Source organism: Scyliorhinus torazame, chromosome 17 (genome assembly GCF_047496885.1).
Source record: "Scyliorhinus torazame isolate Kashiwa2021f chromosome 17, sScyTor2.1, whole genome shotgun sequence".
In the NCBI taxonomy this organism is placed as follows: Eukaryota; Metazoa; Chordata; class Chondrichthyes; order Carcharhiniformes; family Scyliorhinidae; genus Scyliorhinus; species Scyliorhinus torazame.
Genome location: NC_092723.1, coordinates 80,800,516 through 80,825,998, shown reverse-complemented (window position 1 = coordinate 80,825,998; position 25,483 = coordinate 80,800,516). Strand labels below are relative to the sequence as shown.

At 46.7% G+C, this 25,483-nt stretch overlaps 1 protein-coding gene across 4 annotated transcripts in view; it reads right to left on the bottom strand.

Moving 5' to 3' along the window:
• LOC140393974 (cryptochrome-1-like) overlaps nt 1–25,483 on the bottom strand; it is a 207,082-nt gene that overhangs the window by 118,050 nt on the left and 63,549 nt on the right. For 3 of the 4 annotated variants that reach the window (XM_072480678.1, XM_072480677.1, XM_072480680.1), the window contains 2 exons: nt 7,045–7,247; nt 5,762–5,845 (listed from right to left, as the gene is read on the bottom strand). In XM_072480678.1, the coding sequence (XP_072336779.1) occupies nt 5,762–5,845; nt 7,045–7,247 (287 nt within the window). Of the gene's footprint in view, nt 1–5,761; nt 5,846–7,044; nt 7,248–25,483 lie in introns of those variants that run through there. The other variant, XR_011935795.1, reaches the window with a different exon arrangement.

The following is a 25,483-nucleotide window of genomic DNA, read 5'->3' as shown; positions in this document are numbered from 1 at the left end:
TCAATGCCCCGGCCAATGAAGGCAAGCATGCCGTATGCCTTCTTGACTACCTTCTCTACCTGTGTTGCCCCTTTCAGTGACCTGTGGACCTGTACTCCTAGATCTCTTTGACTTTCAATACTCTTGAGGGTTCTATCATTCACTGTATATTTCCTACCTGCATTAGACCTTCCAAAATGCATTACCTCACATTTGTCCGGATTAAACTCCATCTGCCATCTCTCCGTCCAAGTCTCCAAACAATCTAAATCCTGCTGTATCCTCTGACAGTCCTCATCGCTATCCGCAATTCCACCAACCTTTGTGTCGTCTGTAAACTTACTAATCAGACCAGTTACATTTTCCTCCAAATCATTTATATATACTACAAACAGCAAAGGTCCCAGCACTGATCCCTGTGGAACACCACTGGTCACAGCCCAGTGACCAAGTCAGAAAATAGGTCAGAAAGTATCCAAAGGCAAAAGAGAACTTACTCAGGACAGAACGGCTGCAATCAAAGCTGCCAAAGAGCCTAAAACTGTCCAAGAGGCAAGATCCTTTTTGGGACTATGCAATTTTAACAGAAATTAGATTGATTCACTTACTCAGATGGCTCAACCATTGAAAGACCTCTTAGAAGGCAGACGGAAATCAAAAGACACTGTTGACCTCACAACGGAGCAGAAAGAATCATTCTTGAACCTGAAATGGGCTTTGTGCTCAGCACCTGCTCTAGGAATTCGAAACACCGGAAAGCCTTTCACCATGTTTGTTCATGACAAAGAAGGGTACATGACAGCAGTACTAGCCCAAGAACATGGTGACCAGCTAAGACCAGTAGGATACTACTCTGTCAAACTGGACAACGTGGTCCTAGCATATGGCAGCTGTCTCAGAGCCATAGAAGCCACATGTCGAGCCGTGATGGTTACAGCAGCCCTTGTCCTGGACTAGCAGTTGACCATTAAATGTCCCCATGCAGTCCATTCTCTACTCTCCATGAACAGAGTATCACAAGTTACATCAGCCAGGTGGACCAGATGGACAGTGGTTTTTGAAGCACCTAATCTTTACTTCCACCGAGCAAGTCCTGTAAATCCATCATCTTTGCTCCCGCTTCCCGAGGAGCAAAAGGGGGGAGAAGAAGAAGAACATGACTGTGTGGAAGTAACGAGGAAATGGAGGAGGCATGCCAGGTGAAGAACCACCACTACAAAATCCAGATTTGGTTCTATTTACAGATGGTTCCTCCTTTATTGACAAAGGTATCAGAAAGGCTGGACGGGCAGTCACAAGTCTGTACGAAGTTATGGCAAAGGGAAGCTTGTCCCCTGGAATATCAGATCAACAGGCCGAATTGAGAGCACTAGCAGAAGCATGTTGTGTGGCAAAAGATGAAACAGCTAACATCTATACAGACGTCAGATATGGTTTTGGAGTAGCCCATGATTTTGGCCACTTCTGGAGAAAAAAAAAAAAAGAGAGGATTCCTCACCACAGCAGGGGCACCTATACGAAATGGGAAAGAAGTACAAGATCTCCTAGAAGCCATGGCTTTGCCAAAAGAAGTATCTCTTCTAAAGTGTAAGGCCCATATTCAAGAGAACACTATCGAAGCACAAGGAAACACCCTTGCAGACCAAGCAGCAAAGGAAGCTACCTCTCAGTGGCATTCTTCAGCAGAACCCAGACACATCTACAAATTGGGAGTGACCAATTTATTACAAGATAAATGTGAAATGCAACGTGACTGTACACAAGAAGAGAAATGGTCATGCTTAGACTAAGGTATCCAGTTGTAGGATGATGATATTTGGAGACCAGTTTAGACTGATAAGCCAGTTGCATCATAGGCACAGATGCCATTTCTGGCCCAACAGATCCATTCATGGGGACATTTATCCCCTCAACAAATGATGGATCAATTCCAGAGAAATTGGTGTGGCAAACGTGCACAACTGGTATCAAACCGCTGTATAACCTGTCAAAAGAACTTGGGACCTATAACGTCAATGCCTCAGCTAAAAGCTCTTGCCCCTGCAGGGCCATTCCAGAACATACAGGTCGATTACATCACCCTTCCTCCATGTCAAAGATAAGTTCTCTAGATGGGTAGAGGCTACTCCAGCCAGGAGGGCCACAGCCACCAATGCGGCCAAAGTCCTACGCAAAGACTATATTCCCAGATGGGGAGTACCAGCTAGCATCGACTTAGACAATGGAACCACTTTACAGCTGCTGTTTGCCAGGAGGTGTGCAGGTTACTGAACATTGATTGGAATCTACACTGCTCTTATCATCCAGAATCATCAGGACAAGTGGAACGCATGAACCGGACTTTAAAAGAACGATTGTCTAAATACTACCAAGGAGGCATGAATTGGATTCAAGCCTTGCCACTAGTCTTGTGCAGTATCAGAGCAACCCCAAACAGAACCACAGGCCTAAGCCCATTTGAGGTCATCACTGGCAGACCTATGTCCCTGTCAGGAACTATTGACTTAAGAAAGGCAGACTGTCATCTGAAGAGTGATGCTTTACTTAGTTATTGTCAAAATTTAACAAATGCTGTCAGTTCTGCTTCTCAGCAGTTTTCGGCGGCCTGGGGAGACTGGGAGGTGGGGTAACAATTTGGTACCCGGAGAACACGTCTACGTGAAGAAGATTCAAAAGGAGCCGTTAGAAGCCAAGTGAGAAGGCCCTACCTAATTCTGCTAACTACTCAGTCGGCCGTGAAACTCCAAGGAAAGAAAACCTGGTTTCACATATCAAATGTGAAGCGCGCATAAGTATTAGAATCTGTAAAAACGTTTGCCATAATATTGATTTTCAGTTACATGAATGGCCTAACAGGCCTTGCCAAGGAGTTAAATGACAATATGTTTCTTCATACGTCTAGGGTATATGCTAAAAATGTTCACATCTCCAAATGTTGGGTATGTATTACAATTGCTACCCACTCAGGAGAAGGTATCCCTTTCTTATCTATTCACTTTAACACTTCAGAAACAGCAGAATGGTATATTTTTCAGAGCGCCAACCGCTCTTCACAGACCCGTGAAGGAGCAAACACATGTTGGGAAGCCAAATATCAAATTAATTTAAAAGAGAAGAATCCAATTATGGAAATCAGCAGGTTATTCATTAAAACACTTTTTCAGGATGGTGTCAACACAACTATGATAGAAACCAAAATCCTCCCCATATCAACCTCCCAACTACTATTAATCAGGAAGGAGCAATATGTTTAACAAGCTATCATCCTGAAGGGATGAAGGTGGGATATAGTAACTGTACTCATTATTTTAATGTAAGCAGAGCTTACAGATGCACCCAATACCTGGTAGAGTTATTGATTCCTCGTTATTAACAGGCCTACAGAATCTCACTGGTAATAATACATTTTCGGATCGATGATACTTAGAGGAAATTACCCATTTTACTTCTTATAATGGAACTTATTTTATCTGCAACAACAAAGCATACCCCTGGCTTCCAAAACTTATGGTCAGGGTCTTGTCATTTAGGATACGTAATGCCGTCATCTTCTGTCTTTATCAATACTACCAGTTCAAAGAAATAAGCGTGCCCTCACGGCACAAGATAGATTCCTTGCCAAACTTATTCCTTTTTATTGGGATGCAAAAGTAGCCAACGAATTGGATAAAATAACCATCATAGAAAAGGTAGCTAATTATACCACTATTGCTCTAGATAAAGTTTCTGCCAAAATGATAGCTATTGAACTGTGGCTTTACAGAATCGGATGGCACTTGACTATTTGCTAGCTGAAAAAGTTGGGAAATGTGTTTCGCTATGAAAAAGTACAGAAATCATTTATCTCTTAATTTGCGCCCTGATTGGTGTACAGTGGTGCACCTACATCCCAGATAATTCAGAAGAAGTCAAAAGCTTGGCAACACATATTAAAGAAGAAGTCAGGAAACTTGACCCACCCTCTGACAACACTCTTTGAGGATGGCTCTCCAGGTGGTTGGGTGGCACAGGAATGTCCATTATTCACCTCATGTTGCAAAATTGGGCTTATCATTTATGTAATGATCTTGCTGATCAAATGTGTTGGCCATTGTATGGCTACCCATAATGCCCCACCAATCCAAGTTGAACTGTTATTTACTGCATTATGAACCAATTATTACTTAATCATATAATTACCTTCAATTATTAATTGTTATTGTACTATATAATCATTTCTTTATTGAATGAGAATACTTCTAGAATGTTTGTAACGCAAAGCTTTGCCTGCTCCATTGTTGAAGGCTGTTCTCAAACAAGGGAACCATTAAATACAGTTGGGCTGTTTAGCACAGGGCTAAATTGCTGGCTTTGAAAGCAGACCAAGGCAGGCCAGCAGCACGGGTCAATTCCCGTAACAGCCTCCCCGAACAGGCGCCGGAATGTGGCGACTAGTGGCTTTTCACTTGAAGCCTACTTGTGACAATAAGCGATTTTCATTTCATTTCCTTCCTGTGCTTATTTCTATCGTTATCGCATTTCTTCCTCAATTTCTATTTGTTATTTGATTCATCTTACTAATCTTTTGAAAAATCAAAAAAGGGGGGGGGGACTGATAGAAACCAACCTTTATTATAGGTAAAAAGGTTTAGAGGAAGAAATTATTTAAAGAAATCATATTAATTAAAGTTTTAAATCAATATATATTTAACCATAACAGTAAGAAAAAGCTGACTGCTTGTGAATTGATCATATAAGCAAACTGCAAGAGTTTGCAAGGCCAAACTGGCAGAAAGACACTTTTGTGTTAGAGAGCTGGGCTAAGATCCAGTTCCGTGTCCATGGTAACAAGTCACCCCATAGTAAGAATCTTTGGTGGGAAATGCGTTTCACTGTGGAAAAGTACAGAAATCTTTTATCTCTTAATTTGACAGACAGACACTTTGGCCGAATTAAATGAATTATAGATTAGTTAAACCCAATCACAGCTGTAAAAAGGATGCCACTTTGAAGGTAGTAATCTCCTTAAAAGTTCAGGTATCGGGATGGGAAAGCAATTCTAGAATTAATTCAACCTATCTTCTGAAACCTATTCTATCTGCTTGCTTTGCAAAACCGCTATTTTATTCAATTTTAAACTGCGCAGTCGTTTTGTACTGTGTATCTTGATTTGAAGAAATTACCACAAACTATTATATTTTGAATTCAACAATCTGTATTTGCGAAAGACAATCATTCTGATTAGCTTGCTGCAGGGCTAGTCGGGACATCCTAAATTTTGTACTTGGAAAATTGAAGCTTACCAATAGACACTACGAGCTGACAAAATAAAAGTTGTAAATTTCATTTAACCCAAGAAGCCAATCTTGAATTTCTATTATTTGGTATATGGTACGGCGTTACAGGTATACGAATTGACAGAGATCCCACAGATGGGTATAGAGGGATACGGCACAAGTAGGTGCTGAGGGTTTTGGCCAAGGTTGGCATGACTGGTACAGGCTTGGAGGACCTGTTCCTGTGCGGTATTGTTCTTTGTAAAAAAATAAAGGTCAAAAAGGATGCCGCTTAATCATCATTGTGATTTCATCCTTTTCAACATGCTTCAAAGACACCTTGAAGGAGTAGCATTTAGTTCTTGTTTCAGATCTAAAGATACCAAAGAGCGTGACACAGTGATAATCCTATGGGCTTGCATAAACTGTCTTGACATATGGATAATGCTTTGGATATCAGATGGCCCTTCAAGAAGTATGTTTTATAGTACGGCTGGACGGTTTGAGGTAGAAAACTCCATACTCACCACTATTCTCAGATAATTGATCTCTCAGGGAGTACATGGTTCTGCCATTTCCATTTTGGTTTGAAGGCACTGATGCGAGTAGACCTATCAGAAGAAGAAGAACTTACATATACATGGTGCCTTTGATGGAGACCAAAAACATCCAATGCAACATAGAGGAAAATCACTCACTCTTCAACATTTCATAAATATCTGTGCTGACATTTTATGTTATTCATTTCAAAAGTATCCAGGAATTTTACCATTATTTAAGCAGTAAAAGGTCAACTGAATGCTCATTTCACTGGTATTGGGTTCCTTCACTTTTTACTGTTTTAATTGTTATTCATACCACTTTTGTTTAAAATAGTGCTCACTATATCCAGTTATAGCAACGGTACGGTGTTCCCTTCTGCACCACAGAGGGCAGAGGGATTACATACTGCAGAATATTTGAAATTACAAACATTTTCTTAAAGGGTACAATGGTTAGCACCACCATGTAGTGCAGCACGGTGGCACAGTTAGCATGGTTGTCTCACAGCGCCAGAGACCCGGGTTCAATTCCGACCTTGGGTAACTGTCTCCTTCTGCAATGTAGTAATTCTACGATTCAAGAGACATTTTCTGGGCACCTAAGAAGAGCACGCTGTCCAAGGGTATGGAAATTCCACACTCCAAACAGTGCTTTTGTGGGAAAGACTGCAATTTCTTTGAGGTAGGCTATCGCAAAACAGTGCCTGATTTGGGAGATGTTTGACCCATCTGCTCAGGAAGCTGTAGGCTCAGAATGTAGACTGACATTTGTCTGTTAAGGTATATTGAGATATGTCCATCAAGGGCTTAGAACTGCTGTAACAGGATTTCATAGTAAGTATTTGGCTGTAAACAGCAATCGTACATGGATTATTACTGTTGTGTTGGAAAAAACAAACCTGGAGAGGGGAGTAGAATCCATAGAATCCCTACAGTGCAGGAGGCCATTTGGCACATTAGAGTCTGCACCGAACCTCTGAAAGAGCATTTTACCTAGGCCTACTCCCCACCATATCCCCGTAACCTAATCTGCATATCTTTGGACAGTAAGGAGCAATTTAGTATAGCCAGTCCATTTAACCGACACACCACTGGACTGCGGGAGGAAATCGGAACACTCGTAGGAAACACGTGCAGACACATGGAGAACGTGCAAACTCCTCAGTCATCCAGTGCCCTGGGTGGTTCTGCGGGGGAGAGGGTTGCGTTTCTTTGAGAAAGAAAGTTTCTCACAGGGTTGCGTTTCTTTGAGAAAGAAAGTTTCTCACCAAGTCCCCTGTAACGTGATAGTTGCTGGTAAATCTGTTTCATTCTCTCGATGTTAAGCCGACTTGCCTCTGCGTGTACCACCATGGGCTTTGGATAGTGCACGCCAATAATGCACTTTGCTGCAACTTGGACAGAGTCGGGAGCATTCCATGGATCATAGATATACTTTGCAGGGAATCCTTTAAGAATTGGCAAGTAACGTCTGCAAAGAGAGTCTTATTGTAAATACTAATATTGTGTGAACGTATTTATCAAACTAATCCCAACAACAACCCATCTGTTGTCCATTTCTGGGCTATAGATTTCACCTTCAACCCATGGGCCAAGCACTGCATTTTACATATTACCATTAGCCCTTGGTTAGAACATAGAAAAATACAGCACAGAACAGGGCCTTCGGCCCACGATGTTGTGCCGAACCTTTATCCTAGATTAATCATAGATTATCATAGAATTTACAGTGCAGGAGGCCATTCAGCCCATCGAGTCTGCACCGGCTCTTTGAAAGAGCACCCTACCCAAAGTCAACACCTGCACCCTACTCCCATAACCCAGTAACCCCACCCAACACTAATGGCAATTTATCTTGGCCAATCCACCTAACCTGCACATCTTTGGACTGTGGGAGGAAACCGGAGCACCCGGAGGAAACCCACGCACACACGGGGAGGATGTGCAGACTCCGCACAGACAGTGACCCACGCCAGAATCGAACCTGGGAACCTGGAGCTGTGAAGCAATTGTGCTATCCACAATGCTACCGTGCTGCCCTTAAGAACAAATTAATCTACACTATATCATTCTACCGTGATCCATGTACCTATCCAATAGCTGCTTGATGGTCCCTAATGTTTCCGACTCAACTACTTCCACAGGCAGTGCATTCCATGCTCCCACTACTCTCTGGGTAAAGAACCTACCTCTGACATCCCCCCTACATCTTCCACCATTCGCCTTACATTTATGTCCCCTTGTAATGGTTTGTTCCACCCGGGGAAAAAGTCTCTGGCTGTCTACTCTATCTATTCCCCTGATCATCTAAAACACCTCTATCAAGTAGCCCCCCATCCTTCTCCGTTCTAATGAGAAAAGGCCTAGCACCCTCAACCTTTCCTCGTAAGACCTACTCTCCATTCCAGGCAACATCCTGGTAAATCTTCTTTGCACCTTTTCCAAAGCTTCCACACCCTTCCTAAAATGAGGTGACCAGAACTGTACACAGTACTCCAAATGTGGCCGTACCAAGGTTTTGTACAGCTGCATCATCACCTCACGGCTCTTAAATTCAATCCCTCGGTTAATGAACGTTAGCATACCATCGGCCTTCTTCACAGCTCTATCCATTTGAGTGGCAACTTTCAAAGATGTATGAACATAGACCCAAAGATCTCTCTGCTCCTTCACATTGCCAAGAACCCTACCGTTAACCCTGTATCCCACATTCTTATTTGTCCTTCCAAAATGGACAACCTCACACTTTTCAGGGTTAAACTCCATCTGCCACTTCTCAGCCCAGCTCTGCATCCCATCTATGTCTCTTTGCAGCCGACAACAGCCCTCCTCACTATCCACAACTCCACCAATCTTCCTATCGTCTGCAAATGTACTGATCGACCCTTCAACTCCCTCATCCAAGTCATTAATGAAAATCACAAACAGCAGAGGAACCAAAACTGCTCCCTGCGGTACGCCACTGGTAACTGGGATCCAGGCTGAATATTTGCCATCCACCACCACTCTGACTTCTATCGGTTAGCCAGTTCGTGATCCAACTGGTCAAATTTCCCACTATCCCATGCCTCCTTACTTTCTGCATAAGCCTACCATGGGGAACCTTATCAAATGCCTCACTAAAATCCATGTACACTACATCCACTGCTTTACCTTCATCCATATGCTTGGTCACCTCCTCAAAGAATTCAATAAGACTTGTAAGGCAAGACCTACCCCTCACAAATCCGTGCTGACTATCCTTAATCAAGCAGTGTCTGTCCAGATGCTCAGAAATCTTATCCCTCAGTACCCTTTCCATTACTTTGCCTACCACCGAAGTAAGACTAACTGGCCTGTAATTTCCAGGGTTATCCCTATTCCCTTTTCTGAACAGGGGCACGACATTCACCACTCTCCAATCCCCTAGTACCACCACCTGGTGACAGCGAGGACGAAAAGATCATTGCCAACGGCTCTGCCATTTCATCTCTTGCTTCCCATAGAATCCTTGGATATATCCAGTCAGGCCCGGGGGACTTGTCTATCCTCAAGATTTTCCAAAATGCCCAACACATCTTCCTTCCTAACAAGTATTTCCTCAAGCTTACCAGTCTGTTTCACACTGTCCTCTCCAACAATATGGCCCCTCTCATTTGTAAATACAGAAGAAAAGTACTCGTTCAAGACCTCTCCTATCTCTTCAGACTCAATACACAATCTGCCGCTACTGTCCTTGATCGGACCTACCCTCGCTCTAGTCACTCATATTTCTCACATGTGTAAAAGGCCTTGGGGTTTTCCTTAATCCTACCCGCCAAAGATTGTTCATTCCCTCTCTTAGCTCTCCTAATCCCTTTCTTCAGTTCCCTCCTGGCTATCTTGTATCCCTCAGCCTTACATACGTCTCCTTCTTCCTCTTAACAATACATTTAACCTCTCTTGTCAACCATGGTTCCCTCACTCGACCATCTCTTCCCTGCCTGACAGGGACATACATATCAAGGACACGTAGTACCTGTTCCTTGAACAAGTTCCCCATTTCACTTGTGTCCTTCTCTGACAGCCTATGTTCCCAACTTATGCACTTCAATTCTTGTCTGACAACATCGTATTTACCCTTCCCCCAATTGTAAACCTTGCCCTGTTGCACGCACCTATCCCTCTCCATTACTAAAGTGAAAGTCACAGAATTGTGGTCACTATCTCCAAAATGCTCCCCCACGAACAAATCTATCACTTGCCCTGGACACACAAATTGAGGGGGACTTCCGGTTGCGGCTATGCCTAGGTAGGTCGCACGTTCGGCAGCTCCCGCCAGGAACGGACGTTTGGGCTCTTCAGAGGGGCCCCAACGGCAATTGTTCAACGGCTTCCAGTGTGGGAAGGTGACAGCAAGGTCCCCCCGACATTATATGGATTAGACCAGGAGTGGAGCAGTTAAAAAAGCGATCCTGGTGCAGCGGAAAGTGCGAGGGAGAAAAAGCAAGATGGCGGCGGGTGGAGACCAAGCAGCGTGGGCGCAGGAGTTTCTTAAACGCTGCTTTGAGGAGCTGAGGACAGAAATGCTGGCGCCAATGAAGGCGGTGATTGAGAAGTTTGCGGAGTCCCAGAAGGCCCAAGGGGCGGCGATCCGGGAGGTGCGGCAAAAAGCCTCGGAGAACGAGGACGAGATCTTGGGCCTGGGGGTGAAGGTGGAGGCGCACGAGGCGCTGCACAAGAGGTGGGCGAAAAAATTTGAGGACCTGGAGAATAGGTAGAGGAAGAATCTTCGCATTCTGGGTCTCCCTGAAGGAGTGGAGGGGCCCGATGCCGGGGCATATATGAGCACGATGCTCAATTCGCTGATGGGCGCGGGAGCTTTCCCGAGGCCCCTGGAGCTGGATGGGGCTCATCAGGTCCTGGCAAGGAGACCCAAAGCCAACCAGCCGCCAAGGGCTGTAGTGGTGAGGTTACACAGCTTTATGGTCAGAGAGTGTGTCCTGAGATGGGCCAAAAAAGAGCGGAGCAGCAGGTGGGAGAACACGGAGATCCGAATTTACCAGGACTGGACTGCGGAGGTGGCTAAGAAGAGAGCTGGTTTTAACCGGGCTAAGGCGGTGCTCCATCGGAAGGGGGTGAAGTTCGGGATGTTGCAGCCAGCACGATTGTGGGTCACGTTCCAAGATCGGCACCACTATTTTGAAACGCCTGATGAGGCATGGAACTTTATTTAACTGAAAAGTTGGACTCAAACTGAGGGCTTGTCGTGGGGGGGGGGATCTTTACTGTGTTTGGGTAATGTTCTTTTTGTTTTGGTGCTGGGTGGGGATGGGTGAATGGATTTGATGTGGGGGCTGTGGGAGAGTGTGGACGGCGGTGTTGGAGGGGCAGGGCCTTGCGGAGGAAGAGGGTGGTGGAGGCCCCTGGGGATGGGGAGTTGGGGTAAGGCCGCAAAAAGGAGCTGCGCCAGAGGGGGTGGGGCCGGCTCAGGAAAGTGCGGGCTTTTTCCTGTGTTAGGGAAGGATGGGGGCGGGGCCTAGCGGTGCTGGAGAGGAGTGCACACTGACTGCCAAGGGGTGGGGGGGATTCTCCCACTGGGGGGGTCGATGGAATGGCGGAAGAGGCCGGGGTCAGCAGGAGTCAGCTGACTTATGAGAGTGTCATGGGGGGAGCAAAATAGCTCGATGAGGATCGAGCGGAGGGTAGGGGGACTGGTCTGCTGCTGCATTGGCCAAAGTGGAGCTGGAAGTGGGAGAGGTAGTATGGGCGGGAGTCCGCCGCCTGGGGGCCTGGAGGGTGCGGGAGGCGCGGGCATGTGGCTGGCCGAGAAAAGGAGATGGCTAGTCGGCGGGCGGGGGAGTAACCCCCCGATCCGGCTGATAACTTGGAATGTGAGGGGCCTGAACAGGCCGGTCAAGAGGGCCCGGGTGTTCGCGCACTTAAAGGGACTGAAGGCAGACGTGGTTATGCTCCAGGAGACACATCTGAAGGTGGCAGATCAGGTTAGGCTGAGAAAGGGATGGGTAGGGCAGGTCTTTCATTCAGGGCTGGATGCGAAGAACAGAGGGGTTGCAATACTGGTGGGGAAGCGGGTGTTGTTCGAGGCACTGAATATTGTAGTGGATAATGGAGGTCAATATGTGATGGTGAGTGTTAGGTTGCAGGGGGTGTGGGTGGTACTGGTGAACATATATGCCCCGAATTGGGATGATGCCGGATTTATGAAACGCATGCTGGGTCGGATTCTGGATCTGGAGGTAGAAAGCTTGATAATGGTTGGGGGGGGGGGGGGGGAGAGAGAGAGAGAGAGAGAGAGAACTTCAACACGGTGCTGGACCCAGCACTGGACCGTTCTAGGTCCAGGACGGGTAAGAGGCCGGCTGCGGCTAAGGTACTCAGGGGGTTTATGAACCAGATGGGGGGAGTGGATCCATGGAGGTTTGCCAGGCCGTTGGCCAGGGAATTTTCCTTCTTTTCCCACGTCCATAGAGCCTACTTACACCCGGATGGATTTTTTCATTTTGAGTAGGGCGCTTATCCCGAAAGTGGAGGGAACGGAATATTCGGCCTTAGCCATCTCGGACCACGCCCCGAATTGGGTGGAGCTGGAGGAGGAGAGGGACCAGCGCCAGCTGTGGCGCCTTGATGTGAGACTGTTGGCGGATGAGGGGGTGTGCAGGTGGGTGCGGGGCTGTATTAAAAGATACTTGGAGGCCAATGACAACGGGGAGGTGCAGGTGGGGGTAGTCTGGGAGGCGTTGAAGGCGGTAGTCAGGGGAGAGCTAATCTCCATTAGGGCCCACAGGGAGAAGAGAGAGGAGAGGCAGAGGGAGAGGCTGGTGGGGGAGATTTTAAGGGTGGATAGGAGATATGCAGAGGCCCCTGAGGAGGGGCTACTTAGGGAGCGACGGAACCTCCAGACGGAATTCGACCTGTTGACCACGGGGAAAGCAGAGGCACAGTGGAGGAAAGCGCAGGGGGCGGCGTACGAGTATGGGGAGAAAGATGAGTCGGATGTTGGTACATCAGCTTTGTGAGAATAAACAAGGTATTTAGGGACTTCTATGGGGATCTGTACAGGTCTGAGCCCCCAGTGGGGGAGGAGGGGATGCGACGATTCCTGGATCAGCTGAGGTGCCAGAGGGTGGAAGAGGAGGAGGTGGCTGGTTTGGGGGCACCGATTGGGCTGGAGGAGCTGGTTAAAGGATTGGGGAGCATGCAGGTGGGGAAGGCCCCGCGGCCGGATGCGTTCCCGGTTGAATTTTACAGGAAATAAGTGGACCTACTGGGCCCGTTGCTAGTGAGGACTTTTAATAAGGCGAGGGAGGGGGGGGACCTTTCCCCTGACAATGTCCAGGGCGCTGATTTCCTTGATCTTGAAGCGGGACAAGGATCCATTGCAATGTGGGTCGTATAGGCCGATCTCGCTCCTCAATGTTGACACTAAGTTGCTGGCGAAGGTGCTGGCTACGAGAATTGAGGACTGTGTCATCATAGAATTTACAGTGCCGAAGGAGGCCATTCGGCCCATCGAGTCTGCACCGGCTCTTGGAAAGAGCCAAGGTCAACACCTATCCCCATAACCCAGTAACCCCACCCAACACTAAGGGCAATTTTGGACACGAAGGGCAATTTATCATGGCCAATCCACCTAACCTGCACATCTTTGGACTGTGGGAGGAAACAGGTGCACCCGGAGGAAACCCACGCACACACGGGGAGGATGTGCAGACTCCGCACAGACAGTGACCCAAGCCGGAATCGAACCTGGGACCCTGGAGCTGTGAAGCAATTCTGCTATCCACAATGCTACCGTGCTGCCCATACACGTCCCGGGGGTGATTCATGAGGGCCAGATGGGATTTGTGAAGGGTAGGCAGCTAAATACAAAATGTGCCGAGGACAATGTGATTATGATGCCCTCGGTGGAGGGGGAAGCGGAGGTAGTGGCAGCTATGGACGCGGAGAAGGCCTTTGATCAGGTGGAGTGGGAGTATCTTTGGGAAGTGTTGCGGAGGATTGGGTTCGGGGAGGGGTTCATCAGTTGGGTCAGGCTGCTATATAGAGCCCCGGTGCAGAGTGTGGCTACGAACCGGCGGAGGTCGAAGTACTTTCGGCTGTACCGGGGGACGAGGCAGGGGTAGCCCTTATCCCCCTTGTTTGCACTGGCAAATGAGCCGCTGGCCATGGCACTGAGGGATTCCAGGAAATGGAGGGGATTGGTCCGGGGGGAAAGAGGAACACCGGGTGTCGTTGTATGCCGACGGCCTGTTGATGTATGTGGCGCATCCAGTGGAGGGGATGGCGGAGGTCATGCGGATCCTTAGGGAGTTTGGGGACTTCCGGGGTATGAACTCAACGTAGGGAAGAGTGAGCTCTTTGTGGTGCATCCAAGGGACCAGGGAAGGGGGATAGACGAGCTACCGCTGAAGAGGGCGGAAAGGAGCTTTTGGTACCTAGGGATCGAAGTAGCTAGGGGTTGGGGGCCCTGCACAAGCTCAATTTGACGCGGTTTTTGGAGCAGATGGAGGAGGATTTTAAAAGATGGGATATGTTGCCACTCTCACTAGCGGGTAGGATGCAGTCGGTCAAAATGACGGTCCTCCCGAGGTTTCTCTGTGTTCCAGTGCCTTCCCATTTTGACCCCCAAGGCCTTTTTCAAACGGGTAAGCAGGAGCATCATGGGATTTGCATGGGCGAATAAGACCCCGAGGGTGAAGAGTGTGTTTCTGGAGCGTAGCAGGGACAGTGGGGGGGGGGCTGGTGCTGCCGAATTTGTGTGGCTATTATTGGGCAGCCAATGTGGCGATGATCCGTAAGTGGGTAATGGAGGGAGAGGGGGCGGCGTGGAAGAGGCTGGAGATGGTGTCCTGTGTGGACACGAGCCTGAGGGAGCTGGTGGCGGCACCACTGCCGCTCTCGCCGACAAGGTACACCACGAGTCCGGTGGTGGCGGCGACGCTGAAGATCTGGGGGCAGTGGAGCGACACAGGGACGAGGTGGGAGCCCCGGTTTGGTCCCCGATTCAGGAGAACCATCGGTTCGTCCCGGGAAGATGGATGGGGGGGTTTCAGAGCTGGCATCGGGCAGGAAGAATGGGGGACCTGTTCATCGATGGGACGTTTGCGAGCCTGGGGCGCTGGAGGAGAAGTATGGGCTACCCCCGGGAAACGCTTTCAGGTACATGCAAGTGAGAGCGTTTGTGAGGCAGCAGGTGAGGGAATTCCCGCCGCTTCCGGCACGTGGGATTCAGGATAGGGTGATTTCAGGTGTATGGGTTGGAGAAGGCAAGGTTTCAGCGATCTACCAGGAGCTGAAGGAAGAGGAGGAGGCCTCGGTGGAGGAGTTAAAGGGCAAGTGGGAGGAGGAGCTTGTGGAGGAGATAGATGAGGGTCTGTGGGCTGATGCCCCGAGTAGGGTTAATTCTTCCTCCTCTTGCGCCAGGCTCAGCCTAATACAGTTCAAAGTTACTCACAAAGCGCATATGACAGGGGCGAGGTTGAGTAGGTTCTTTGGGGTGGAAGACAGATGTGGGAGGTGCTCGGGGTGCCCAGCAAACCACGTCCATATGTTCTGGTCGTGCCCGGCGCTGTATGGGTTTTGGAGGGGTTTTGCAAGGACTATGTCCAAGGTGGTGAACGCCCGGGTCAAGCCAAGCTGGGGATTGGCATTATTTGGGGTATCGGAGGAGCCGGGAGCGCAGGAGGCGAAAGAGGCCGGTATCCTGGCCTTTGCGTCCCTGGTAGCCCGGCGGAGGATTTTGCTCCGATGGAAAGATGCGAAGCCCCCTCGTGTGGAAGCTTGGATCAATGACATGGCAGGGTTCATTAAGCTGGAGAGGATAAAGTTTGCCTTGCGAGGGCCTGTGCAAGGGTTCCTCAGGCGGTGGCAACCGTTCCCAGACTATCTCGCGGAGGGTTAGGAGGAGGTCAGCAGCAGCCCAAGGGCGGGCAGTTTTTTTTTCTTCCCTATTTGTGTTTTTAAATGTTATATGGGGGTTATAGTATATGGGGAAATCCAATGTATAGTTTTCTGATTGTTGTGTTCTTGTTTCTTTCTTTTGGTTGGGGGGGGGGGGGGGGGGGGTTGTTCGAAATTTGAATAAATATATATATTTTAAAAAAAGCAATAGTTATTTATGGTATGGACATCTTTGGAGTCTACAAATTCAAACATGTCATATGCTTTCAGTCTTCTATTTTTTCTTTAGGTTTTATGAAGTGAAAACTAAAGATAAAATAGAACTGATGTTATTTACATCAAAAACAGAACAAAGTTGCTGTGCAAGGAACAACTACAAAATATTATTGCTTGATTTAAATTTTTGGTAAATACTAGGGCAACCATATTGCATCAAGCATTGTGTATGGAAAAGTTGCAAGTCAAAAAATGAAATGTTAATAAATTAATCTTGTTTCTTCAGTAGAATCTTTTTAACGTATTTACAAACCGATACCAATTTCCTGACCCAAACCACACAGTGGGAGATGAGGGACAATGAACAGCCTTCATTGTTCAAGAGGAGGAATCCTCTATACACCATAGAATTACACCACATTCCCGTAACAGCCTCCCCGAACAGGCGCCGGAATGTGGCGACTAGGGGCTTTTCACAGTAACTTCATTTGAAGCCTACTTGTGACAATAAGCGATTTTCATTTCATTTTCATTTAACGTTCTATATTCTAACAAATACAAGCTGAGTTTTGCAATCTCCCTTCATAACCCAACACTTGGTATCCTGGTGACATTCTGGTGAAACTGCACTGTACTCCTCTTCTTTGAAGGCCAATATTTCCCAAGGTGCAATGAGGGGCGGCATAGTGGTATCGTCACTGGAGTAGTAATCCAGAGATCCAGGTTCTGGGGGGACTCGGGTTCAAATACCACTACGACAGATGGTAAAATTTGAATTCAATATTATAATCTGGAATTAAAAATCTAGCGATGACCATAAAATAATTGTCAATTGTCCTAAAAACCCACCAGATTTATTAATCCCTCTGCAGGATGGTAGCATCGTGGTTAGCACTATAGCTTCACAGCGCCAGGGTCCCAGGTTCGATTCCTGCTTGGGTCACTGTGCAGGGTCTGCACGTTCCCCCCCCTGTGTCTGTGTGGGTTTCCTCCGGTTGCTCCGGTTTCCTCCCACAGTCCAAAGATGTGTAGGTTAGGTGGATTGGCCATGCTAAATTGCCCTTAGGTTAGATGGGGTTACAGGTTTATGGGGATAGGATGGAGGTGTGGGCTTAGGTAGGGTGCTCTTTCCAAGAGCCAGTGCAGACTCGATGGGCCGAATGGCCTCCTTCTGCACTGTAAATTCTATGGTCTATGTAGAGGAAGGTAATTAAGAATTCAAACAGGATTTTGAATAGCTCCAGCAAAAGTTGCTCCTCTTAATATTCTATGTACTGGAACACATTTAAGGATTCATGAAGGGGGGTGAATCAAGAAGAGAAAAAGATGAAAAGGAAAGAAAAAAAAGTGATAGGCAGAGAAATTAAGGGCCTGTATCTGATAATCACACTGTAAAAAATAGTAGGACATTAAAAGATTTTGTACTTGAACTCATGGAGCATTCAAAATAAAATGGCTGAATTAGTTGCACAGATGGATGTAAAGGGGTGTGATGGGATTACAGAGACATGGCTCCAAGGTGACCAAGGATTGGAACATGGAGGGCTATTCAGTTTTCAGAAAGGACAGACAAAGGAAAAGGTAGTGGAGTTGCATTGTTGATTAAAGAAGATATTGATACAATATTGAGAAATTATATTAGCACAGATGATGTGGAATCTGTATGGGTTGAGTTAAGAAACACCAAGGGCCGAAAAACATTTGCAGGAGTGGTACAGACTATCAAATTGCAGTGGTGGTGTTGGGAATGGCATTAGACAGGAAATAAGGGATGCATGTGATAAAGGAATATCTGTGATTATGGGCGATTTTAATCTGCATATTGATTGGGCGAGTCAAATTAGTCACAGTACAATAGAGGAGACATTTCTGGAGTGGAGAAGGAATAGTTTTCTAGACCAGTACATTGAGGTGCCAACAAGGGAACAGGCCATCTTGGACATGGTGTGTTGTGCAATGTGAAACGATTAGTTGGCAATTTAGTTGAGAGAGAACCCTTGGGGATGAGTGACCATAATATGATAGAATTCTTTATCAAGGTGGATCGTGAGATAGTTGATTCTGAGACCAGGGTCCTAAACCTCATTAAAGGTAACAATGATGATATGAGGCATGAGCTGGCTATGATTAACTGGGAAACATTACTAAAGGGAAGGACAGTGGTCAAGGCAATGGCAGGCATTCAAGGAACAGTCACTGGAGTCAGGGAAAGTCCCAGAGGATTGGAAAATCGCTATTGTAACCCCCCTGTTCATGAAGGGAACAAGAAAAAAGGATGGAAAATTATAGGTCAATTAGCCTAACCTCGGTTGTTGGCAAGATTCTAGAATCCATTGTTAAGGTTGAGATTTCTAAATTCTTGGAAGTGCAGGGTCGGATTAGGACAAGTCAGCATGGATTTAGTAAGGGGAGGTCGTGCCTGACAAACCTGTTAGAGTTCTTTGAAGAGATAACAAATAGGTTAGACCAAGGAGAGCCAATGAATGTTATCTATCTTGACTTCCAAAAGGCCTTTGATAAGGTGCCTCACGGGAGACTGCTGAGTAAAATAACATGGTATTCGAGGCAAGGTACTAACATGGATTGATGATTGGCTGTCAGGCAGAAGGCAGAGAGTTGGGATAAAAGGTTCTTTTTCGGAATGGCAACCGGTGACGAGTGGTGTCCTGCAGGGTAGTGTTGGGGCCACAGCTGTTCACTTTATATATTAACGATCTAGATGACGGGACTGGGGGCATTCTGGCTACGTTTGCCGATGATACAAAGATAGGTGGAGGGGCAAGTAGTATTGAGGATGTGGGGAGGCTGCAGAAAGATTTAGACAGTTTAGGAGAGTGGTCCAAGAAATGGTTGATGGGCAAGTGCGAGGTCTTGCACTTTGGAAAAAAGAATAGAGGCATGGACTATTTTCTAAACGGTGACCAAATTCTTAATGCTGAAGTGCAAAGGGACTTGGGAGTCCTAGTCCAGGAGTCTCTAAAGGTAAACTTGCAGGTTGAGTCCGTAATTAAGAAAGCAAATGCAATGTTGTCATTTATCTCAAGAGGCTTGGAATATAAAAGCAGGGATGTACTTCTGAAGCTTTATAAAGCATTAGTTAGGCCCCATTTAGAATACTGTTAGCAATTTTGGGCCCCACACCTCAGGAAGGACATACCGGCACTGGAGCGGGTCCAGCGGAGATTCACACGGATGATCCCAGGAATGGTAGGCCTAACATACGATGAACGTCTGAGGATCCTGGGATTATATTCATTGGAGTTTAAGAGGTTGAGGGGAGATCTAATAGAAACTTCCAAGATAATGAATGGCTTAGATAGGGTGGATGTAGGGAAGTTGTTTCCATTAGCAGGGGAGACTAGGACCCGGGAGCACAGCCTTAGAATAAAAGGAAGTCACTTTAGAACAGAGATGAGGAGAAATTTCTTCAGCCAGAGAGTGGTGGGTCTGTGGAATTCATTGCCAATGAGGGCGGTAGAGCCCAGGACGTTGAGTGTCTTTAAGACAGAAGTTGATAAATTTTTGATTTCTCGAGGAATTAAGGGCTATGGAGAGAGCGGGTAAATGGAGTTGAAATCAGCCATGATTGAATGGTGGAGTGGGCTCGATGGGCCGAATGGCCTGAATGGCCTTACATCCGCTCTATGTCTTATGGTCTTAAATAGGTGAAGTTCAAAAATTGTTCATTCCTATTTGGCACATGAGAAGAAAGGAACTGTGGCCAAACCATTCTTACAAGGGAAATTAGAGATTGTATTGTGGCTAGTGAGAGGGGAGAGGGGAGAGATTCAGAAGGGCCCAGAGGGGCAATTTCTTCACTCAGAGGGTAGTGAGTGTCTGGAATGGGCTGCCAGAGGTAGTAGTAGAAGCGGGTACAATTGTGTCTTTCAAAAAGCATTTAGATGGTTACATGGGTAAGATGGGTATAGAGGGTTATGGGCCAAGTGCGGGCAACTGGGACTAGCTTAATGGTAAAAAACTGGGCGGCATGGACTGGTTGGGCCGAAGGGCCTGTTTCCATGCTGTAAACTTCTATGATTCTATGATTCTAGTGGCTACTGATATTTAACTACAAGTACACAAATGCAGAGTTCCAATTACTGTGCTCCTGCGAAATGAGGATAATTCAATTAACTTATTGAATACAGAGAATTCATAGATGTTTACAGCACAAAAGCCATTCAGCCCATCCTGTCCATACCAGCCAACAAAGGTTTGACCACATTAATCCCATTTCCAGAGCTTGGCCCATAGCCCTGGAAGTTATGGCAGCACAAGTGAATATCTAAATACTTAAATGTTATGCGGGTTTCTGACTCAACCACACTTTCAGGCTGTGAGTTCTAGACTCCCACCGCCTTCTGGGTGAAAAGGTTTCGCCTCAACTCCCCTCTTAGCTTTCTACCTTAGCTTTCTACCTCTTCTAATAGGAAAAAAGCCTTTCTATCCCCCCTATTTAGGCCTCTCAGTCAACTCCCAACGACATCAATAATCTACTTTCATTACCATATGCTTAATTTAGCAAAGAGTCTCTTCTAAGGGACTTCATCAAATTCCCTCCGGAAGTCCATATCAATAAACATCCCTCAGTATTCCCTCTCCACTATTTCAGTCATTTCTTCAAAACATTCAGTCAGATTTGTCTTGTCTAGTGTGACCTACTGCTTACAAATCCACACAGATTGTCACTGTTCAGTTGAAAGCTTTCAAGGTGTTCTATCACCCTACACTTATAGACTCCAGCAATTTCCTGGCAATAGACATTTGGCTACAAATACAGTTTTCTACAGCGTAACAAGCACAACTTTACAATCTAAAGGCACAGTTCCTGAACCATGAGAACTTTGGTAGATTATAGTTCGGGCCTCTTGCAATGTTCTCACCTAAAATCCTGGGATGGAAATCATCTGGTCCTGGGGATTTAACATTCTTTAATGCCATTATTTTCCTCATTACTGTTATTTATATTAATTTTGGTCAGACCCCGAGTCAATATTGCATGTTAGGCAATGAATGTTAGGTTCATCCTTAGCCACATCAGCTGATAAGGAACCAAAGGACTTGAAAGATAGAAAGAACTAACTGAATATTTGTTAGTGCATATTCCAATAAAGCTGGTGTTCTAAATATGGAAAGATGTGTCAGTATTGTAGTCATGTCAACTGCAAGGATAAACTGTGCTCTTTTCCTTGAAAATAAAAGTCAAGGACGTCCTGATAAATCACACACCCCGAAGATGGATTTGGCAACGTATGAAAGAGGTTGTGTAGCTACCTGAAGCAAATTCCTCACAATGACAGCTTGAAACTTGGAAAATTTTCCAGATTTCTAGGATATTGCAAACTCAGTATAAGAATGCAAAGCCTCAAACTTCCGGTGACGATGGGCGGGAGGCAGCCTCACACTGGAGGGCTCCCGCTCGGGAATAAGTTTCAGGGTTTTAACACCTGGTCCCAGGGCCAACGGAGGCTGAAAAAGTTGTGAGAAGGCACAGTCAAGAGAAATGTCCAACTTTGGGAAAAAAACGGCCTTGAAAAAGGGGGTTAATGCAAGTCCGTTGGGGAGTGGAAAAGTCAGCGCAGGAACTGGAAGGAAAGCGGAGGCTGGGGCACCAGGGGAGGCCGCATTGCTCACGGCAGTAGAAATGACCAAGGTGATGGCCGTGGAACTTGAAAAACAGTTCACAAAGCACATGGAAGCGATGAAGGAGGAGATGGGGGCGATATTGAAAGTGCTGGTGGAGGAGGTGGATTGCCCAGGTGAGGGCGGCTCTATTGAGCGCAGCAGCAGAGGTGCGGGAGCAAGGTGAGACACTGAAGGAAGTGGAAGAGGCATTATCTCAGCACAGTGATCAACTCATCTCGATGGGGAAGGAGCTGTGGAAGGTGATAGAGACCAACAAGGGTCTGCGAGCCAAAATGGAAGACCTGGAAAACAGATCAAGGCGGCCGAATCGGAGGATCATGGGTCTGCCCGAAGGGGTGGAAGGCCCGAGTCCGACGGAGCATTTTGCCACGATGTTGGCAGAACTATTGGGGGAGGGGGACGATCCCTCTCGATACGAACTGGATCGGGCTCATCGGTCATGGAAGCCTATACCAAAGGCGAGTGAGCTGCCAAGAGTAGTGACTGTGTTTCCGTAGGTACAGTGTGAAGGAGAAGGTCCTGTGTTGGGCAAAGCAGAAGCGGGTAGTGCAGTGGGCTGGAGCATGCATATACCAGGACTTTACGGTGGAGCTGGCGAGGAGGTGGGCAGCCTTCAGCCAGGTGAAGAAGGCACTGTACATCAGCAAGGTGCAGTGCGGCATAGTGTATCCAGCTAAGTTGAGGGTGACCTACAAATCCAAGGACTTTTATTTTGGGACGGCGGAAGAGTTTGAGGAGGCAGAAGGACTGTGGCAGGATTGAGAAATGGGACTGAGAGCAGGTCGTGTACCGATGTAGCCTCATGTAACTTTATTTTTTCACTGTGTGTTGGTGTATGTGCTAAATGAGTCGATGCTGTAAATTTGGACAGGGGAAGAGTTGGGACTTTAATTTGCAATGATGGTTCTTTGGGGCTTAGGTGTGTATGCTGGGGTTGTGTGCTAAAGGGGATTTCTTGGTTTTCCTGGGACCGGGCAAGGGGGAAGGAGACCCGGGCGGGGGCCTCCAGTTTAAGCCGGCCAGGGAACGGGAGTGAGGTGGGGGGGGGAGGGGCTGCGGCCATTGGAGCCTGGTAGAACAGGTTTCGGTGAGTCTAGCCGGGGTGAAATGTTGGGGGAAGGAACAGAGGCTGGGGGGAGGAGTTTACAAGAGGAAGTGGAGGGGAGGAGTCTGGGAGTGGGGGGGGGGGGGGGGGTGTCTTTCACCGTACTCTTTCGGGGATTGGATGGCGTTGAATATTAGCGGGGGCGGGGGCGGTGGACGATGTATGTCAATGGTGACCAGAGGTGATTCCCGATTCCTTTTTCTTTTTTTTTTCTCCTTGGGAGGTTTTGTTTTATTTGATGCTTATATTGTCATGCAGGCCGTTGTTTGGGGGGTGGTGGGAGGATGGGATCATTGTTGTTAATAAGGAGATTGACATTGTATTCGTTACCTTTTATTATTTGTTGGTGGGGTGTAAATTTTGATGAAAATATTGAAAAAAGAATGCAGAGCCTCTATTAAATGCATCCCTCTTCCAAGTGCAAAATACTCCAATTTATTTGTCAGATGGTGGCAAAGGGCCCCATTACTGTCTGTTTCTACTATTTCCATGAAAGTAGAGATCCTCTAAAATACTCCAATTTATTTGTCAGATGGTGGCAAAGGGCCCCATTACTGTCTGTTTCTACTATTTCCATAAAAGTAGAGATCCTCTAAAATACAAGATTCATTTCCATTGCATCGCAAACATCTACTGCAGCCATCTCACACCACTGTCCTATAGAGACAGAAGGAATGGCATGGCATGTATAGAGCTGGTTAGATCCTAGCTTGCAATATTAGCAAAGTATTGGGCCCTGCAATTCCATCCAGAGTTCTGAAATAACTACTGAGAGAAGCCCAACTTTAATCAGTCATCAAGGCTCCACACTTTTTCTCTGTGCCTAAACATTCTGTTGGCAGCACTTGGAAGTCTTTACTGAATCAAGGACATAAACTGCAATCTGAACAAAGTTTTACAGCAGGAGAAAATTAGCATTCTGAACTAATACATTAATTTGGGAAGTTCATTAGTGGAATGTTGCTATTTAGGGCATACGCTGATGGAAGGCCATCAATATTGTTAATTGGAATTCTTTCCTGTGGAAATAATTCTTGCCCTAGACAAGTGTACGATAGTAAAGCACCGAGATTCCATGAAAATACAGTAAACCTAATGAAACTTCATTGTTAATCTTATGGAGCAGAAATCAATGAAACCTCCAAAAGCAGTCTGAAATTTCAGTTTTAACACTACAAGGTGACCATCATAATGCTTGGGACAGGTTTGGAAAGAAGCAAACCTCATGTACATTCCGAAATGGAACAGAAGACATTCTCTCTCTTTCAGATTTTTGAGTCAAAGCTCTGTGGTAATTAAGAAAACCATAAATCCTTGCTCGGAGCCTCTCAAGCAATTAGCTTCCTTGATCATAGGAATGAATCATAGAATTTACAGTGCAGAAGGAGGCTATTTGGCCCATCGAGTCTGCACCGGCCCTTACAAAGAGCATCTTACTCAAGCCCACACCTCTACCCTATCCCCGTAACCCCCACTTAACCTTTATTTTGGACACAAAGGGCAATTTAGCATGGCCAATCCACCTAACCCTCACATCTTTGGACTGAGGGGGAAACCGGAGCACCCGGAGGAAACCCACACAGACACTGGGAGAACGTGCAGACTCCGTACAGACAGTGACCCAGCCGGGAATCGAACCTGGGACACTGGAGATGTGAAGCAACTGTGCTAACCACTATGCTATCATGCTGAACAGAGAAATGTGCCACTATCTGCTGGATGGACTGGTTAATTAGGTCAAAGTTACAAACCTCAATTGTAGCTGGGGCACTTGGTCACTACCAAAAAATGAAGAGTTGAAAAAAAATAATCAACTTGTACGCAATTTAGATAATAGATTTTCAGGATTTGATTTCACAATCTGAAATAGAAGTCACAGCTCTGCCTGGTACAAAAACAGGTGTTAGAATTGCAGGGCATCGGCGAGCCAACTTTAGAGGGAGGTAGCGGCGAGGGAAATGGTTTAGGTTCAGGATGGGACAGGGAAGTTGGTGGTGGTTCCAGATGAGATTAATAGGTGTTCTTTGAGGAGGTCTTATGAGTGATTGTATATGTCGAATCCACCGGGGGAGGATCGGAGAATGCAGGAATTCCTGGATGGTTTGGAATATCTGAGGTTGGGGAGGATGATAGGTCCACATTGGAAGGGGTGAGAGGGGAGCAGGAAATAAAGGACACGATTGGGAAGACGCAGTCAGGAAAGGTAGCAGGGCCGGATGGGTTTCCAGTGGAGTACAACAAGAAATTTAGAGATATATTGGCGCCACTGATGGTGGGGATGTTTGAGTAGGCGATAGGGGAAGGGATGTTGCCACAGACTTTGAGGCAGACATCGATATCCTTGTTGCTCAAGAAGGATAAGGATCCGACAGAGTGTGGGTCGTATAGGCCCATATCATTCTTGAATGTTGATGCAAAGGTACTAGCGAAGGTGTTAGCGGGTAGGTTAGAGAAGTGTCTCCCGAAAGTAATAGGGGAAGATCAGACGGGGTTTGTAAGAGGGAGGCAGCTTTTTTCAAACATTAGAAGGGTTCTGAATGTAGCTATGGCACCGGCAGAGGGGAGGGAGACGAGGTAGTTGTGGCGCTGGATGCAGAAAAGGCATTTGACCGGATAGAGTGGGGGTATTTAGTGGTGGTTTTGGAGCAGTTTGAGATTGGGGTGCGGTTTGTGGATTGGGTAAAATTACTTTACAGGGAGCAGAGGGCGAGTGTTCGCATAAATAACATGAATTCGGGATAATTTGCTCTGCATGGGGGGGGACCAGGCAGGGATGTCCTATTCCCCCCCCGTTGTTCACACTTGCGATTGAGCCTTTGGCCATCGCGCTGAGAAATTCAGGGGTGTGGAGGGGGATG